Consider the following 20886-nt stretch of genomic DNA (forward strand, 5'->3'; position numbering starts at 1 on the left):
CCCTGTGAAGGGATGTATGTGGGTGAGGAAGCTTTGTGGCACATGCCTATGCTCTCTGCATAGGCAGTGGCTCAAAGCAAACACAATCACCAAAAGTGGAAGATGTATTTTGGCTTTCTGGCCTCTGGGAAGGGGTGTTTGGCAGGATTCTGGTCATTCCCATGTCCCCTGCTCCTTGGCCATTTTTAGGCAAGCTCTTCTGATTTGCAGAAGAGCAGTTTCTAGATCCTGGAACTTCTCCTCTTCCTTCATCTCCCATGTAGCAGTAGTCACATAATGAATATATTAAAAACAATTTTCAGATTAGGAAGAGTTAATCGAAGTATTTACACAATCCACATTCCTATTGAGGCTTGGAGTGGCACCCTCCTAGCTTGCTTTCATATATTACTAAATACAACCCATCAGGGCATTTCTACATTAGTTGTAACAATGAAATTCTAACATGTGTTTTCATTATTTTAAAATTGTTATATATTTCTGGCATTACTTAACCTTGGTTTTGTCAAATGCACCCAAAATAACATACACAATCCCTATCATATCCTTGTTCCCCAGTTATCACATATTTAATTCCCAATAACAGTTCTTGCCTTTTGCCTTACGTTATCTTCAAAGAGCAGTAGAGTTGCAATTAGCAAAAACTTGTGAAAGCAGAGCCATACCCATTCAGCTTTGGAAAAACAGAGCTAAAGTTGTACTGATGTGATTCAGCTTCCATTCTGGAGGCTGACAGCTGTGTAAGATGCCTTTCAACACAGTGAGAACAAGGATTTCCCCTCCTCACTCGTACTGAGTAACCTGGAGATGTAATTTATGATGAATTCACACACAAAATGGTCAGTGGTTCAGTACAAACCAAACATAAGCAGACACATTTCTAAACCCATCCGTCATGCTGCTTACACAATCTGTTGATCCATTGAACAAATATATGTTGAAAGATTAGGCGGGAGTTGACTGCCATTCAGTAAAATAAATGTAGACTAGACTCATTTTCTGCCTGACTTAACAGTTAAGGATTTGTATTAAAGGAGAGGGGGAGGGAATTCCAGCCACCTAGATTTTTGGAATGAGATTACCCTTCCAAGGACCTCACACAGAGGTCCCTACCAGCCCTCTTTCACATACTGAATCGTCTGGTTTTTGAATAAAATTGCTAGGCAAGTGAACTGGTACTAAAGGAGCACTAATTCTGGCTATTCAGGGTTTTTTCTTGGCAGAAGAGAAAAAAAGCAGAAGGATGAAGTTGTATGGCATACAGTTGTAAGTTAAAAGCGCTAGCTGTGCTGTCATGGTCATTGTTATACTGTTGTTTCACAACAGAATTGCAGAAAACTGAAGATCATTAAGTGGGGAAAAGCACTCATGCTGCCTAGGGCCATCCCCTAGCATGAAATAACACAGTATTTACTCAGCTTCTTTTTGGTGACAGTCACTCTAAAAGCAGCAGAGTTCCTAGAGGAAGACTCCTTGGGTTTTGTCATAAAAATCCTTCACCAAAAGACATACGGGTTTTTGGAAATTGTGTCCAAAAACCGTGTTTAAATCATGATTGGTTTAGATTAGAAGTAGTGCCTAAAGGGAAATGAGCTTGTTTTAGGACTCAGGTTTCCCAGGAGACTTGGGAAATACTGACATCCCCAGCAAAGAGGGCTACTGAAAGTTTAGGTAGGTGAGCTGACAAGAGCTCCAACAGGCTTAACCCACCTCAGGTAATTCATCATCACAAAGCACTACCTTTTCTGACAAACAAACAAACAAAAAGAAACCCAACAAAAGAAGAAAGTTTCTCATATGTTCTTACACAACTCTGAGATGTAATTCTGAATATTTCCGGCAGGTCTTCAATAGACCCCTGAAGAAATATTGAAAATAGAATAGATACATCTGTTTTGTCGAAACATTGCATAGAAAAATGTGATAAAATTCCAGATTCACTGCGGTCAATGACAACATATCTGCAAGTTTGAATGTATGTATGTTTTCAAAAGCTTACCAAGAAGCCCTCCATCTTTCCACTGTGTGTCTGAAGTTTGAATCCCACATGCTTCTGGGAATGTGTCTTACTGTAATGATTCCAGCAACCTGTACCAGGTTGTCTCTCTTGTGGTCCTAGGTCCCCTGGCAGCATCTCAGAGCCTTCTATCCCATGATACCTGAAAGGCATTTGTAAAGATTTTGGAACAGGTGACAATTTTTTAAGCATCTTGATTCTAACCCCTAATGCTTGCTGCATTCTCACATGAGGCAAAATTTGTCAGGCTGGATATGAATATCATTATACAATCCCTTGTCATGCAAGGACCTCTTGGACCAACACTGGCACATTCCCTTGAGTGTTTTGCTGCTTCACAAATAAGAGCAAACACCTTGCAAGCATCAGTGCCTGTTTCTCTTGTCTTACAAAAAAGCTACCCCTTCAGGTTTTTTGGGTTTTTTTTTGTTTTACAATTAAAAAAACCAACTTACAGTTCTTAACCTGGTCTACCACCACCTTTCTGCCAGTTTGTTTAATTATTCTAAAGCAGATCCTATAGCCTTTAGCACAGGATGCCTTTTTGGTTTGCTTGTTTCAAGAAGTGGAGCCTACTGAAATGCTGATTCCTACTGGACACTACTTAAATATTGAAAGCAGCATGTCAGCAAAATGAGTAAGCCCATTGTACCAGGTACAGCAAACACTGTCCAAACATTACTATGGTTGATTGCATCTCACTGATTCATGTGCAAACACTAGTCTCTGAATATTAAAGTTCAAGTTCACTGCAGGGATGGAAGCATCTTAGAAAACAGAAAAGGTTTTGTTTAATAATCGCCTAATACATATGATAAAAATCCCAGGCATACTCATGCATCGGTGCTAGTAGCTTGGTATTTTCTTGGGGTTTTTTATTCAGATGGAATTTTTTTCCTCCACTAGCAGTAGGTATTAGAGTTCCTTTAAAGATTTAATTCTACCAGGATCAATTCACATAAAAAAAAATTATTTAGTTCTCAGAATTGCTTAAGCTTTAGCCTACTTTGGTTAATCAATTAAATAAGATCTTCTGTCCCAAATTTTGGATACTTTTGGCAAATCTTTGAAATAAGTTAAGAAAGAAATCCAAAATAACAAGAAAGTATAGGAAGAAACAGTCTGGAAGCATGGGTAAAGACATCTATCTTATTTAGAACCGATGTTTCTTAGTCAATAACTGATCCAGCCATAGTAGGGACAAGGCAGCAACATTGGCTGAATACATTACACTTACAACTCGATGTTATTCAAACATCTAGATTAATCTCAGACAAAACACAATGTATTAGCTATCTCTAGATACCCTAAGCCAATCATTCAGTGTTGTACAGTGGTGTACTTAAAAAAAATAGAAAGGGAAAGAAAAACTAGAGGAGAAAAAGAGAGGGGGGGAAAGAAAAAGATTAGTTGAGTAGTTTAAATCCTTCAAAAATAAAATAATCAGGCACTTGAGATTAGTTTGGCAGACCCAGGCTTTTTAACCTAGCTGCTAAAATTATACTAGAAAAGAAAGCTACAATATGGTTCTAATGAATTCACTGGAGACAGTTTGCATTTTAAAGAAAACATAAACTTGACCATCTGGATTAAGTTACGGCAGATTGCTGAGTATTTTTCTTCCTCCAGTCCCACGTATATGACTAGCAACATCATATTTGGCACAGCAGTAATCTGTGATAGGCTCCATGGCTCTTTTGAAAGCCTGCTGGTACCTGCTCCAAAATTACGTAATTGAATGGTAATTGTCATGATAAATGACAAACAAGGAAAGCCTCATTTAGTAGCTTCCTTTCCTTAAAACAGCCGCTACTATTGCTCTTTCTTTTCATGATGTCATAACATATACTCAGCAAGTAGCATCTACAGATACCCAAATCAGTATATCATACCATTAGTATCTACAATGAGTATTTTAGACATACACACATACACACAAAGACAAAATCAGTATCTGCCCATAAGCTCTATGTTATTAATGAGCTCCTAGGAGTGCAAAATATGCCTAGTTCAGAATAACTACTTCGAATTTATCACACTTTCTCCACTCTCCTCAAGGAGGATGGATGTTCCACCTTTTATCCCTACTCACCAGAAAGGAGGAACAGACAAGCTATACTTGTTATATCAGGATTAGCAAACAACAACACAGAAACCAACAAATAAAAGTACACAGACAGCACATAGGAAATCCTGAGCTAGAAGAAATTGTTCACCGGCTATTGAAGTAGTCCAGTTCTTCATTCAGCACTGTGTACTTGCTCTTCACAAGGCACAACAAAATTATATACAACTGGTACACAGGTCAGGCTTACCTCTCTAAAAACTTTTACATTTTCTGCCCTTGAACTTGGAGATGAATTTGTCAGCTGCTAAACCCAAGAATTTTACAACCATTTACTTAAACAAATGTTGAAGTTTCAAACACACTTAAATTAAACTCTTCAAGGATAACAAAAAGAAATCCTGTTTGAAAGACAGGAAGTTGAGACTCAGAGTTTTTCCCAAAGAGGGAATCCCATAGTGCATTAAAATACTTGACCCAGCAAAAGGTAAGCAGTAGCAAGAAGAATGTATTTATTATGTCTGGAGAACACAGAACAGGTCACCCCTGCTTTCTGTTTGCACTGCAGTGAACCTCAAATCTCCTGGAGCAATTTGTTCACCTGTGTCTGCAAGCCACATTAAGTACTGTGTTTTATCAGGTAGGCCACATTTTACATTACCACCAATATCTCACATAGTTTTTGTTCTATGCTTATTACACTGGAAAAACAGTGCTTCTGCATCACAGGAACTTCAACTTAGACTTGACAAGCAGCAAACATAATCTATGCATCTCAGTGCTGTTGTAGAGTACATGGTGTCTAATTGGACAAGAACACAATGGATTTTGTAATAGCTGAAGCTGCAAATAGCTGAATAAGGAGCAGAAAATAAGGTCTTTTAGGATCTCTTCTGGTCCATCACACTGCATCTTGGATACATGCATATCTGACAGCACCAACAGCAGAGCTGAGTACTCCCAGGTCTTCTCCAGCAAGCATGCCCAGAGGAATATGACCATGAAAAGGTTGCTATCCTTTTGAATCCACACTTTGTATTATTATCACTAGCCAAGTTCTTTCCAGTGTTCCAAGTTCATTTCAATGTTCTGTGACAAAGACCTTTTAGGACAAGTTGAGCACAATAAGAGCTTTCTAGTGCTTTTGCTGTTCACCGGAGAATAAGTCCTTTTCCATAAAGTCAGTGCTGCATGCAAGTGCTGTGTTTGGAGTTAAGGTAAAGTCATCTCAGCTGCTGCATGGGAGGGAATGATTTATATACAGAAGAGTTTTAACAGTTCTCAAGGATGGAAACCACAATGGCACTTTTAAGATAAAAATTCCTTCCTCTTATAATGAAAGGGGGAAAAAAACATGACATGAATTTACAGCCTACTCAAGACTGAGTCATAATCATGGAGGAGTTAAAATTACCATTTTTTTTCCCCTACCAGGGAGAAATAACAGTCCACAAATCATTTTGTCCCATCAAACTCTTTCTGCTGGACTGGGCAAGGCACAGCTCTCTGGTCTTCACAGCAAATGGAAAAGAGGCAGCAGTCCTTATTCCAACAGCATTAGAAAAAACAAAACAAACAACATCAAAAACCCCAAAACAAGCAAAACACCCTCCCAAAAAACCAGAGAAGCCATAATGTGAAGAGCTAGGCACTGAAACATGTCGTCCAGAAAGCATATGGTATCTCTGTTCTCAGCGTTAAACAAAATCCAACTGGACAGGTCTTAAGCAACTCAACTTTGAAAAGGAGCTGGCAGAAGGTGAGAAGCCTTTAAGATAACCATCAGCACAAGGATTATGTTTCCTCCTTGGTTTTATTAAAGTAATGAATAGAGGTTAGGGAGCAAGAATACTATATGGAGGTAGAGGCCTACACTAAATAAATTATGTAGTTTTATGGGACAAATACAAGAGAATGGGCTGAAAATTAACTAGATTTTAGCAAAGACTGACATAGATGTATAATAGAGAGACCTACAGTGGCTGTGAATGTGTCATCCTCCCCTTGGTGGAGCCAGTAGGTCTAAAGAGAAAGGCTTTTTTCCAGTCATTTGTGTGGTTTGGTTGTGGTGGTTTTGTTGTGGTTCTTTTCCCAATAAATTTCCTGCTGGATGCTTGAATTGGTAGTTACGAGACGACCTCCCTCCACCCGCAGTGGGAAATCAAGCACATATTGATTGCACAAAATTACATTCATTGCAAAGCTAGCAGAAATAACAAAAAAGCTTCTTCTGCCAATACAACTAGATACTAACCACTGTGGCCTCCTAAGCTGCCAACAGCCAGAAGATTGAGATTTAAACCCATTTTTAACTAGTTTCATCTAAAGAGGTTAGTCCTAATTTACCCGTTCATGCAGAATAGTCCAGCAGCTCAACCCACTCACCACACTGATTCCTCAGGACCGGGTAAGAGAGAAATGGGTATTTTGCTTGTGTGCAACCCCAAGACAAACATCAAGGAGGAAAAAAGAGTAGAAGAGTTACAGATGTTAGGAAGGTCTTCCAAATCTCCAATTAGAGATACTGGAAAAAGGAAACACTTCCTTTAAAAAAGCTCAGAACTGAAGCAGAAAATAAATCAGTGAAAGTAAGATCAAATTAAAGCTGTTCTTCTAGAAGGGAAAACTTGATTTCTGTGGGATACTCAGACAATTGCTCAGAGCTGAAGCTGTTCTTATTGTTTAATTTCTGTTTTCTTTCATTTTACTTTTGTAATATGAATTTCTTCACATTGGCATAGCAGCAAGCTACCTCCCAAGGAGCTGGACAGACAGTCAAATAGCTGGCAAAGTTTTACTTTTGATTGAATGTCTTGCTCGAGGCATATTTTCAGGCTTTGGATGAAAGCATGGGAAATTGCTATTACAAGTCTTTGACTTACAAAAGCAGTGTAGTGGTGAAGACACTGCTATAGTACATATTGTGGAACATTTCAAAGCAACATGGCAGAACACTATTCTGTCACTGCACATGAGAATAACAACTCACATCAATATAAAACCCACTTTCAAGGATTTCTATGGTAGCAGACCTAGAAAAGCAACAATGATTTTGAACAATACCTGCGATTTTCTGTATTATTTCAAAAATAATTTTGCAAAGAATTTTCAGTTAGATTACCAAAGGATGGTGGTTTTTTTGGAGGTAAATGCCATACAATATTCAGCACTTTGTACATGGGCCTGTATTAGTTTCAAAACAGGAGTTTGTAATGTCATATTATAGTTACATCATGCTAAAAAAGGCAGCAGAGCCTTCCTCTGGGCAAATACGTCATCTGTTTCTTGCTCTATATCCAGGTTCCAAAGTCTCCAGTTTGACTTACCAAGAGTTAATAATCAACAGACTTGCACTGGGCATTTTAAGTCTTTTCTGGATATTGTATTCCTGAACAGGAAGGTGAAATTCCTTACAAGTAAGATATTTTCCTGGGAACAGAGAGAAGGATCGCTGATGGTACTTACATACAGCCTATTTTCGTTAGAACAATTGCAAGCAAGCTGTCTCAAATAAGAATGCTGAAGTCTCTGCCAAAAGCACATTTTACTTTAACCCAGTTGGTAGCCATTGCCTGGTTAGATAAGACCATTTCTCAGGAACTTACCAGACACGCAGATAAACATTTGCTTGGTTATTTGCTCTTCCACTGCCTTCTTTCCTGCGGGTATTAAAGAAAAACTCAGAACAACCAACAGTGAGTTCAGCCTTGCTGTATTTGGTTCAACACAAATGTAATATTCCACCCAAATATCTTCAATTGAGTAGAGTCTTGGCTTACCTTTTAGGTGTTGCATCTTCATTACTGCTCAAGTGTGCTGTTTCTAATGTATCTCCATTTCTTCTGTAAATGGAAAAGTCTTCCCTGCTGGCAGAAAAACAACGTTCTTTTCCAATCCAGTCCATAGTCACCTTCCTTTCCAGTAAGCAAGCCCCAGATAAAGTCCTTTGTCCTGGCTGAAGAAAGGCAGCAGAGCCAGGGTGTGCAATTCCTTTCCCTCAGGTGCTTCAAATCCACTGCAGAGCAGTTTGCTGCAGGGAGGTGAGGGAGATGAGAAGTTCGCTGTTAGTGGACACCCCCCAAGTGGAAGGAGCCATGACCAGCCAAAGACTTGATGTCACCCCACAAACCCCTTCACTCTGGGTCTTTTTCTTCACTTGTCCCTGGACTATCCTGGAGAAGCCCAGACTGACAAAAATACTTGGTGATGGGGCTGTAAATTATTTATTTAGAAATGTTGGGGCTCATCCTCATCCACAAGAGATTTATGCAAAGTCTTTTGATCCAAATTTCCCGCTGCTGACACTCTCCTCCTCTGAATTTCTCCCAGCAACCCTTCTCCCAGCAGGGCTCAAACACTGGCCCCTCTCCTGCACCTCCCCATCCCTCAGTTCCTTGCACAGCACTCCAGCCCCGCCTCTATCCCCAGCAGCACTGGGGCTGCCTGGGCAAGATGGAGGCCAAACTACAGCTACTGCTCTGTGTGCACACTGTTGCTTACATTTCCTCACCCCCAACTTTACTAGGAGTCCACCAGAACATGATACCTCTGCTCCTCCAAACCTTTACTAGCCCTGTCTTGGAGGCCACTGGTCTCTCCCAACTCATGGTCCAACTGATTCAAAAGGGAGGCTTTGCTCTTCATCTTCCTTCCCTCCACCCTATTTCAACCCACCCTCACACCATCCCAGCATGAAAAGCCTTTAGAAGCACTGTAGCTATGCTATATGCCTTCTTAGTGCCTTTTTTTAGCAGAAAGATGAATCTTTAATAGACTATAAAATAAGAATTTGGGGATTGTTCATAGAAATAAAACCTTTTTTGCTAAATGGACAAAGCTAATTTTGGATTTTGTTTCACAGTGTTAGATTCTTTAAAAAAAATGGTGGGGACTCGGTTTACTCTCAGCTAGAGTATCAGAAAGGTATGGTACAGGAGAAAGGATATTATGGTAGAGTCCAGGAATACTCAGAGCAACTGTTTCATAGAAATTAAACACCCAGTAGAAGCCATTGATGGAGAACTTGAAAAAAGTTGTGAATTTTTTCAATGAATGACATGAATATGATTCTGGGTACAATGAATAGTTTAAAAAATAATCATAGGTAAAAATTTTTGCTGGGACTAGAAGAAATGACACTAGCGAAAAATTTGATGGTCACCAGTATACTGCAAAATTAGAACCACCTTATGGTTCTGCACTTGGAATATTGGAAATCTGAACAGAGATGGGTAAAAAAAGCTGCATTTTTCTAATGTGGCAAGTGAGAAACATTACCCAGGAAAGCATAATTAAAAAAAAAAATCAGGCTGATTAAACAACTTGAATTTTGTTTTTCTGACGTGTTATTGGCTGTAACTATGCATTATGAAAAACATGATCTGACCAAAGTTGGACTGACCAGACCTTAGATTGAGAACAAACTCTCTTTCAACTATCTGCAGAAAAAGGATGCAAGCACAGTTTAGTGTGCTGTCTTTTGCTGGAGCTCATCAACTGTTACAGGACAAAGGGTGCTATGTATGGTTTGCACAACTTTTCCAGTCATTAAGTCTTGGCCGATAACTGGTTTGTCAAGAGTTGGTCCCCCCATTCCCCCCCCCCCCCCCCCGCCACCAATCCTCTTTTAAATCATCCAACTGTCCAGAGAAGCTTTTGGTGCACTCCGTGCACTCCAAATTCCTCACAGCCCAGTCTGAATTTTGGTTCTTTCCACAAGAAAGCAAGAGCTTGCAGCTTTGAATTTATGAAAAGAAAGCTTCTGCTTTTCATACAGAATGATTTGTTACCTCCTTGATCTGTGTAGAATAATAGGCTTGGCCTCATTAAAGCTGGAGTATGCATGCAGGTAACAGTGCTCGTGCCATCAGCCAGAAGAAATGAAATTCTGAATACTATATCACCCAGTTTGTCTGTTTGTTACAACAGAAGGCATATTCAGTGATTAGCCAGGGCAGATTTTCTGTATCCTTTAAATAGGGAAGATTCTCTATGTCCTCTAAATATTCTTTGTTCATCCAATATATGTATTGAACTATACAAAAAACCCAGTTTGTTACTAAATGGCAAGGTTTATTTTGAGAATGCAATTAGTATGTAATACCTTGGAAGATGAACAGCTATTGTAAATACAGAATAAAGGCTCAAGCACCATAGCTCTTCTGTGCCTGTATTTGTGTTTTACAAGAAAAGACACACAGCATAACTTCCATAAAAGGTGCTATAACTAATTTAGAAAGACAGTGCCTCCACGAATTAGCATTTCAGACTGACATATGTGTGCATTCATGATCACAAGAATTCAAAACAGTGGTCTAGAGAGCCATGAAGTTCTCTTGATCCCCTTCAGCTGTGCTTTGAACTATGCACAATACCTTTTTTTGCCATGCTGCCCCATACTCAGCTTCTGTCTCAGCTCCGTAAGGCAGGCCACTAATTTTCTCTAATCAGCTGTGTAAGTGTTCGTAAGCCCTCTTAGCTCATTTACAACAGTGGACACTAATACAACAGGAAATGAACCGATTGGTTTCACTTAGATCCCTGGGCAGCTGCCAGTTACTCAGAGATCTCAGCTGAGTTTGAAAACAGCAATGCTCTTGATTGCAAAATGACTTTTTCCCTGCTGCTGCTGCCCTCCTCATACTCACTCCTAATCAATACACCATTCTAATTCACAACCATATCTTCCTCAGGAGGCTTTGAATCAACTAAGTACAATTGCAAGCTCAAAGAAAATGCTGGCATTTATTTTTATGTTGCAAACTAACTCTACATACCCCCTCTCTCAGGATTCACAGAAAAGTTGAGTCTTTTATTGAAAGGCCCTATAAAACTGAGGTAAAGTACAAAATTAGAAAGGTAGCTCTAGTAGAAACGGCAGAGGATGAAACTCATTAGATGTCACACCATAAAGAATACAGGGGAATTGGTTTAAACATGACAGAAGTGAGCTTCCTAGCAGCAAGGAATTTAATGCTAAAATCTACGATAAGTCTTGTGTATCCCATGAGTTTTTACAAAACAGTTCCATTTCACTGTAACTGCTCCAAAATCAAATGTATGATACGTATATACAAATAGAATGAAATAGTCAAAAAGTTGTTCCTAGTCTGACCAAGACTCAACTGAACAGAGGCACCTATTAATATTTTTGCAATTAGCTTCATAAATTACCTTTCAGTTTTGTCACTAAACCTCTGAATTTCATATGTACCAACATAATTTAAATATGTAATGGGTTTTTGCCCATCTGTACAATGAAATTTCTGTATAAGGCTCTAACATCTCCTCTCCCACCTTCCAATGGGAATGAGCTGGGGGGGCAGCAAAACCTACCACTAATGCTTAAGCTTCCTGGAACAGGCTGACTACAAGCATAGCTAAGATAATAACTCCTTCCCTCCTTCAACCACACATAATACAGTCTTTATTCAGCAAAGTCGTTTCACACCATGCCAAAGGTCAGCTTTTGCTGTATTAATAGCTGCTCTGGGAGGATCAGTGTTGTGCTATCCTACATTTTTTCCAGGGCCTGGAGATGCAATTTCCTACAATCTGCAGGCAATTTCCCACCAATTTTCTTGGGGAGCTAATAGGCTGTGACAGGAGATGGAGCTAGCAAGCAGCAGGCGGCTTCAGAAAAGACAAATTGCATCTCTGCCACCTAACTGGGCAATCTAGAAAGACAGAGTTTATAGCTTTGTAGTGTTATTGGGCCCCATGCTAACACAGCAAATCGTTCAAGCTGCTATCTGAATTTCATATTCTTTTCCTTCTGAATTGTTATCACCACATATCACTTTGTTGCACTTTTTCTACAAACGACAGTTAGACACAGATCATGTGTGATTACTATTTTAACTGCCTTTTAACCAGACAAGCCCTGCTAAATGCTATCCACATCAGAAACAGAGAAATATACAGTGTCTCTGTCAAACAGCGATATTTTGATTATTTTCATACTTGTTAAGGCAAAGCAGACACCTATGGAAAGGGATTAATTTGTAAGCTAAATTCAAACGAAACAGACAGAGAAACTATGGGAACATTAAAAGTGTGAGCACACCTATTGTGGTAAGAAAGTCCCACTGATCATATATAGTACAAAATGAAAGCAATAAAGAACCCCCAAATATGACTGGTAAATTCTCCCTCTAACTCTAGTAGATTTTGAAGCCTAAGAAGTTAACCTGAACAGTCAAATCAGTTCAAAACCATCCATGCAACAATTTACCTTGCACATCTAAAATTAGTAAGACTAGTAAAGCTCTAAGAATGTATTATCATATCCACTTTGACAGAAATGAAACTGATTTAAAGCTGCTAACCCCACCTAAGATTACAAAAAACATTAATAACTAAAGAAAATTATTCAAAGGCACATAGCACTAGCAACTATTGCAAGTGGTATCTGTCACTGTACTTCCCCTTACTGTTATAGCTTACCCAGGGGATAAATACTGTAAACACATTCTATTACAGAACCCTGTATATCTATATGTTTTTCTTCAAAATATAGAAGAACAAATTTCTGAAGGCATGGAGGTTATTAAAAAATTTAACAATAGTAATGAAATTATTATAATTAGCAAAATTTGCAAGGTTAATATTTTTCCCCTTCCCCCATCCCAAGAATAAATTAGGTAGAGTAAAAACAATCCCATCTAAATTATTGCTGTCCACTGGGAGACAAAATTAGTACTGAGATGTATAAAATTTTACTATAATTCAACCCTAAGGATTTTTTTTTTAATTACTTAAGTAATGAAAAAATGTAAAATTACAGTGAACAAAGTGTTGAAATATTCTAACATGCATTTTAAAACTCTCACATTTAAACCACTTGTCATTAATATCCCCATTTCATATTTGTGGTTTTTAATAAGTTACAGCTAGATAAAATACTGAAGAACCAGGAAGAATTATAAATAGAATATCAGGTCAATAACTTGTGCTCAACAAAGAAGAGTATCTACATAAACAAAAAAAGCTATGAAAACCATTCAAAATCCAGAAGTATTTCCTTAAACAGATTCACTGATAAAAATACAAGAGTATCAGGACTTGGAAATCTTGAATTTGACAAATGAAAATCAATGATTTATCTATACAAGTCTATAAACTTCTTGAAGTACACATTCAAAAATTCAATTATACCATATATTTGTGGATATTCACTCAACTGCAGTTAGAAATACACATCTCACATAATTAACAATCAAAAAGACAGAAAAGTTAGAAGCATTATGTATGTATAACTCATTAAAACACCTCTAGAGATCTAATGTATATTCAAGAGGAAACACAAAGGAGCACAGTAGTAAACTGATTTCTGTATGAAAAAGGAAACTTATTCCAATAAATAAATTTAATGCGGCCACAAAAGTTGAATCACTCCAAAGTTTTGTTGCATGCATGGCATGCTAAGCAAATACCAGGCTGACATTAAGGACATTTACATACTTAACAGTAGTGTTTGGCTGAGTCATCAGCAATTAGAAAATATTTTGAATTTGCAAAGCCATCAGATTATATATTTACTTGAAATCTAATTTTAAAAAATTGGGTCCAACTGAAAAAAAACCCAACTATTTTTGTGACTATTTTTTTTAAGAATAAAAAGAATAAATTTTGCTCTGCAAAATATCATGCTACAGCAAAGCACAAAATAAGTTACTAGCTTATCATAATTGCAGCCAATTTTTAAAGTAAAGGGGTAATCCACTGTGGATCACTGAAGAAAGTGTGACAAAGACTGTGAAATGAGCAGATGGATTTTATTTTAAACAAATTAGGCTCACTACCAGGAAAGTAACAAGGATTTCTAAGCTTCCACTGCTATGGGTTAACTTTCATTTATGACCCCTTCATTCTGCTTGTTAACTTCTTTAAACTGCCATTAAAATCAGTGCTCGAAGGAAAAACAGATTTATTGTTTGCAGTTACAAGCTATCATCTCAATTTTCTATGTTAATGACAGAGTATACAAAAGGGATAATGATAACAGTATGTTTGATTACTTAGTCTCCAGACTATGTGTTATCTTCACCTCAAACTCATTTTTGGCAGAAAACAGATAGAAACAGGGTTTGAGAGATACTATACCTTTGTACTGTGAACATAGCAAAGGCAATCCTTGCCAAGCTGTACACAATAGAACTGTCTAGTGTTCCTTGCAGCACCTCTTCTATGAATCAACATAACCTTACAAAAATATGGGCAAAATCACATGTGAAATTATAGGAGAGGAAAGATCTCATAATTTTAAGTTTTACTTCAGAAGCCACCACAGAATTTTTCTGGGAAGAATCAACTATGCCAAACCAGCAATTCTATAAACAATAAAAATACAAATAATATAGAATAATGCAGCTATCTTATCTCTGAGTGCTTGTTTTAGTAAGGGAAATCATTACAGCAGACACTGCCCAATATAATCAATGCAGCTATCCACTAAAATATTCAATCAGATTTTCCTGTATTCTACGTACCATCAATAGGCAACTAAATTCTTACTAATGCATAGTAGAGCATAGAGCCAGAAAGGACACAGACTGTTGTTCAGCTTCTAGGAGTGAGCTGTGAGACCCAGATCTAAGAATATGGGAAAAAAACCCCAAACCCCACCAAAAACACTGCTCAGATTTGAAAATAACATTTGTCCCCACAACAGAAATTTTTTGGTATTCAGTTTTCTGACCAGCACTTCAGCTTCCAGGAAATAGAAATCCAGCTTTCTCAAGAATTAATGTATCACAGAAGCAGTAGGTTCTTTGCTTTGAGATACAGCATCTTCAACAACATTCTGCCCTCTGAAGACTATTATTCATTCTTCTGATTTCCCCGCATGTTTTCTTGTTGTATTCAATTTATACTTTTAAATTTATGTCAGAGGAAAAAAAATAAATAAATCAACACAAAATAGTAAAAAACCACAAACTAAAACAAAAAGAACCCAAGCCCACCCATGTGCTTAAAGTGTGTTCAAAACCTACTTTTTGCTGATATAGAAAATGTTTCAGTGCATGAGCTCTCCTATATAGCTGAGCAGAAACTCTGGGTAAATTTCGCAGAAATGTCAGTAAGATAGACCCACAGGACAGATTTTTCAAGCACCCAGTTTTTACATCTGGTTTCCCTAGCATAATCTACCACACTGCACTAAGCACTTAAGATGCAATGGGACATTTGGGAGCATGTTGCTGAAAATGGGATTATCAATTGCTCAGAAGCAGATCTTGAGCTACAGAAATAAAAGGTAATGGTAAATGATGGGAACTGGCTGTAATTTAACTCCCTTTCCTCTTAGGATGAGGTGGTTAGATGTTTATGGATGTCAAAGAAATGTCCACTTCCAGTTCAAACACACAGCTCAAGTGTCTTTGAATAACTACGCAAAAACATTTTAACAACTTTACAGAGAAAGAGAAGTCAGTGAAATTGCACACTGAAATCTCATTCTAGGTGAATTGCGTGGATTGCATGTAGATTACACCTAAAATATACGTCTATGTTCTCATTTTCCATTGTCCTGCAGTGTGACCAGGAGGCCAAGGAGGCCAATGGCATCCTGGCTTGTGTCAGCAATAATGTGGCCAGCAGGACTAGGGAATGGATTTTCCCTGTCCTTGTCACTCGAATGGCTGCACCTCAAATCCTGTGTTCAGCTCAGGCCACTCATGACAAGGACACTGAGGTTGTGTCCAGAGAAGGGCAAAGGAGCTGGTGAAGGGTCTGGAGCATAAGTCTTTTAAGGAGTGGATGAGGGAGCTGGGATTGCTTAGCCTGGGAGAAAAGGCTCAGGGGACACCTCATCCCTCTACAACTCCCTGAAATGAGGTTGTAACGAGTTGGATGTCAGTTGGCCTCTCAGCCACAGGACAAGAGGACATAGCTTCAAGCTGAGCCAGGGGAGGTTCAGGTTGAACCTCAGGAAGAATTTTCTCATGGAAGAAGTTGTCAAGCATTGGAGCAGGCTGCCCAGGCAGGTGGTAGAGTCATCATTCCCAGGGGTGTTCAAGAAATAACCAGATGCAGCACGTAATGCTATGGTTTAGTTGACATGTGATGTTCAATCAAAGGTTGGACTAGATCTTGGAGGGCTTTTCTAACCTAAGTGATTATGTGATTCTGTCTATGTTATTTCCTGGCATGAACCCTCTTGCATTCTGGTTTGTCAGGTTCAACTCTGAGTTGCTTCACCTTCCCCATTATGTAATAAAGTATGTCTGTCTGGCAGGACACTATGACTGAAGTCTTACATAGACCTACATTCTCAAATTCCTTCTGTGTACTTGTGGTAGGAGAAAAAAATAAAATCCTTTAAGGAGACAGCAGAGTTGGAGCCAGTCCACATTCTCCAGTGAAGTGATTTAAGGGGTAAACACTTTATCAGTAATGCAAAATCAGAAGTCAGTACTTCTCTTTAGCCCAAAAACTTTAAAATCCACCTTTCTTAATTAATGGAATGGTGGAACTTCCCCATCAACTCAAAATTGCACCAATATAGTATAAAATATGAAAGATTATTCTAACTAGACTACATAATCCCACAGGCTCATAAGTGGGCTAGTCGTTCCACAAAAATACAAACAAAAAAACCCTACCAAGAATTAAACACCAAAACCAAAAATCAGTTTGTGAGTTAAAGCTACTTCAGTAACTTAGAAGCTTCTGAAAATTCTACTTCTATCATCAATGCAAAAATGTGACCCAAAAATGATGGTCAATCATTCATACACAGTAGTATATATGAGACTAGATGACAGATTCTACATTGATGTTAATATTAAAAAACAACACATGTTGTAACAGTCTATGAAAATCATATTCATTTAGTGCTCCCTCTTTCCTTTAAAGGAAGAAAAGCCTTTGAAATGCCAGATGAGTTAAAAAGAACTAATGTAGATGAAAATTCTCTCTCAGGTACCAGTGGCTTGTAGACTAACATGGGGATTTATTGTTACTTGGAATTATAATAAAAAAGAAAGTCTGACACACTGACAAATACGTTGTGTAGAATGATACCATGATTTTCTGCACAATTGATTTACGAAGGGTTATGCCAAGTGCACATATACAAAATATACATATTAAAGCTGGCAAAGTATTTTGTTCAGTTGAATTGGTATTACCACAAATCCCCTCTTAATCAGTTATTGTATGCACTGACATCCAAAATGTCTTTTGTAAGGACTCCCTGCTTCTATCCAGCACTAGCATTTGCCAGAGTGGCATTCAGACATCTCTGAATACTGAGGGCCACCCAGCACACAAAGACTGTCCCAAAAAAGGGCTAACCAAAGGAATCTTTTAGGACTGTAATTAAATTAACCCCCCTCCCCCCCCCCCAAAAAAAAATTAATTACCTACACAATAGTTACTGGCGTACTTCTTTTTCCCATATAGTTTTTCTAGTGCCTTTGCTGCTGCTGCTGCTGATCTTGGTTGATCTGTTTCTTCATTCAACAAGCAATTATTTCCACCCACTACTTTACACAGAGCTACAAGAACTTACAGAAGTTTCAAGCACCACAAGTTTCAAATCTTGTAGGTAATTGCATAGGCAGACATGCCAGGAGTTCAGGGAATCTCTTTTCATTAAAACTTACATCTGCAAGTAGAATATGCTTTACTGTCTGACCAATGAAAAAACCCATGATGTTTCATAAACATTAAGTGAAATCTGCAACAACAAATGGAGAAAACTACTCATCCACAAGTAGGGATGATGCATCCACAAGTTTTCAGATGCATCCACTAGTTTTCAGACGCAAGGCTTAAAGTAGATATGATGGGCGGGGGGGTGGGGGAGGGGAAGAATTAATTTCTTAATTACAATCAAGAAATATATGGTACAAATATAATTAAATTCATTCACATGCATACATTTCTAATTCCGTAACTGCTCTGACACACTGTGCATTCTAGAAGCCAAGAAAATAAGGTATTTTTTGATTTTCCTAACAGTATGATTTTGAACGTCCTGATTGCCAAGAATGTGATCTTACTAGCAAGCACTATGTTGCAACATATAGCAGACCTATTACACTTGTGGGTTTTTTTCAATTTATATGGATGTGTTAGAATACTTGCATTCTTGGTTCCTCTGATATCAACTTCAGAGAACAGCAAAAGGATACCTATAAAGTAAAAGCCAAGGTGATAGCAGTTTGGCAAAAATCAAAAAGATCCTAACTAAAGCAAATTTGTGGGTGCTGCTAAAGTCAATGATCATTGGCAGAGCCGGATGTTCAGAGAAACTTCAATATGAAAAGTGTAAAAATCAATAATCTAGTAAATACTTGATTTTTTAAAAGTTTACCTTTTAAAAATGGCATAGCACTTCCCAGTATTTCAGTGTAGCAAATATAGTTAATTCTTTGAAAAGCCTGATGATTCTGCTTTTTGCCCCACTATGTCTGAAAGCAACATGACCAGCACCTAAACTGGTCTGTCATTTCATACAGATACAAATTAACAGAAAAGTAATCAACAAAGATATATATGGATACATATGGACTGAGGCTAATTTTAAATGTATAGGAGACCAGATTATCCTGAATGGGTAACATTCTACATTCCAAATGAAATGTTAGTCCATTAAGGCTATTACACATCTAGATGCTATAAAGTGGTTTCAGTGGAATGTTTATGTAAATTGAAAAGAAAGCCAGTGTCTCTTCAGACTACTAACTGAGATAAAATTTGCCCCCAGATGAAAAATTCTTTATCCAATCAATGCATCTGTCAGTCAAACTTGTTTCTTCCTAGCCATGTGTCTTTGAAAGAGCAGGGACATAGGCCATTGTCAAATGCTAGCAAAATGAGAAAGCAGCTCTTCTGTCTGCCAGTTTGTGTAATCTGAATTAGTTGTTCAAAGATATTCTTCTGTTCATCTGTACTCTCCATTAGCAACAGAAATTCTAACCAAATTACAGAATGTAGGAAATGCATGACCCTCACCAGTGCAATAGCAAAGTTTGTTGTCTAGCATACAGTGGCAGAACATGTTAGACTGAAAAAATAATAGTTAAATAAAGTGAACACATTCTCTCCTCATCCATTGCTCTTGAGTACACCAAGAAAACTTGAAGATGCATAGCTTTGGTAACTGACTGCTTAGCATGGCTCTTCACAGATGTCACACACTGATGTGACAGTGGAAAGGACTCAAAAGTTGCTCAGCATGAATACATAGAGCCTACAGGCCTGCATAATATGGGACACTCAGGAAAATTAATTCTAATTAATTTGTAGAGTGGATTAGTTAAAAATCAAAATCCTTCTTAGTCAATATTCTCACAAGAAATTAAGAGGCGAGTTTAACTTAGTTAATTCACTTCACTTGCAACCCTGCAAGTATTTAACGTCTTTAAGCAATCCCCTGTAAAACTCACACTTTTGGTAATTTAGTTAAATTTACCTGAGTATCTAAGTATAGACAAGACTTTAAAAAGGATATGGTCATTAACTACCACTTCTCTGTAAAACATGAAGGGCGCAACTTATCTAGCTTATCTAATCACAGACACCCTCAGTTAACGAATAAAGGCTCTGATGTACTTAGTTGAAATGCAGTCTCACATGAATTCTGTTCAGCTGGGGGAAAAAGGACAGGGAAGTCACCTCCTCTTGTAGAGAAATGACCAAATGAGTTATGATCAGGCACATATTACTGTATCTGCCAAAGAACATATACGTGGGACATCAGAATGAACTTAAACTGAAAAGCTTTATGAAATGTTCAATTTTTATATTTACACTATAATTAGTACAAAACTGCCTTTTTAAGTTTTCTGTAGAACAAGACAATATCTACTGGACTTGATACCCTAGTATGTCAAATCAACTACTTTGAAGTATGATAAAGGAATCTAAGAATAGTTATAAAGAATAAGACACCATTTTCAAACTATACATAGTGTTTGCTTTTGCTTCTAAAAAGGTACTTATATCCCCAAAAGATTTTTAATTTTAAATAAGCAGGGCAAGCAGGGAGGGGGCAAGGGGGAAGACTGGTTGTTCGTACTAAAGCCTTTACTGTAGTAAACTAAATATATTTACAATTTGTACAAATGTTTGACCTTCAACAAAAATACAAAAACATATCACAAGATGCAAAACCAGGAAACAAGTTCATCTGAGACACTGCTGCTCTACACAGGATAGAATGCAACTTGAACTGCAAGGAACAGAAAGGTATTTATCCCCCATATTCAGGCAATGAGAACAATTTGCATGAGGTCACAAAGAAAAAAAAATAAAAGGCTCCAACATTCTTCAGTAGACTTGGCTTTTAAAAATTATGTCAAAAACCTAGGCTACATCTGTCCATCTTGCCTCTGTGTTCCATCTGGTCCACGTAGCCAATATTTAGTTGCTGGATGTTGCCTTCTATTTTGAAAAATTGGAGTAGTTTCATGGCAAGGTCTGGAACCTCAACACTTGTGTTCCTTTCAAAAATTCAAAACCTTTCTACTTCTACAATTAAGAACAATTTTGGCCCAGTTCAACTTCTAAAAGAATATCCCCGTCATATTTTTCAGTAGATAACTTCATAGACTGTAGCCTTTTTGTCTCCAGAGCCAGTGACTATGTACTTATCATCCACAGAGATGTCACAGCTAAGCACTGATGAAGATTCTTTGGACTAGAAGAAAAATAGAAATATTTTTCATCATTAAAAAGAAGTCTGTTGCCCTCATTTCAGTATCCCATTTTGGGTAGATCACATATATGAAGATATCCGAGTCCACACTTGGGACTCTGCATGTTTTTTTTTTTTTCATTAAAAGCAATATCA

The 20886-nt window shown here is 37.9% G+C and overlaps 1 protein-coding gene across 4 annotated transcripts in view; it reads right to left on the reverse strand.

Annotated features, from left to right (window-relative positions):
- Nucleotides 1-10133: 10133 nt before the first annotated feature.
- LOC138103804 (transducin-like enhancer protein 1) overlaps nt 10134-20886 on the reverse strand; it is an 83104-nt gene continuing 72351 nt past the window's right edge. For all 4 annotated transcript variants that reach the window (XM_069002375.1, XM_069002374.1, XM_069002372.1 and 1 more), the window contains one exon: nt 10134-20733. In XM_069002375.1, coding sequence (XP_068858476.1) covers nt 20626-20733 — 108 coding nt within the window. In that variant the 3' untranslated portion in view covers nt 10134-20625. The remainder of the gene's footprint in view (nt 20734-20886) is intronic.

Source organism: Aphelocoma coerulescens (genome assembly GCF_041296385.1).
Source record: "Aphelocoma coerulescens isolate FSJ_1873_10779 chromosome Z unlocalized genomic scaffold, UR_Acoe_1.0 ChrZ, whole genome shotgun sequence".
NCBI classification, from domain to species: domain Eukaryota; kingdom Metazoa; phylum Chordata; class Aves; order Passeriformes; family Corvidae; genus Aphelocoma; species Aphelocoma coerulescens.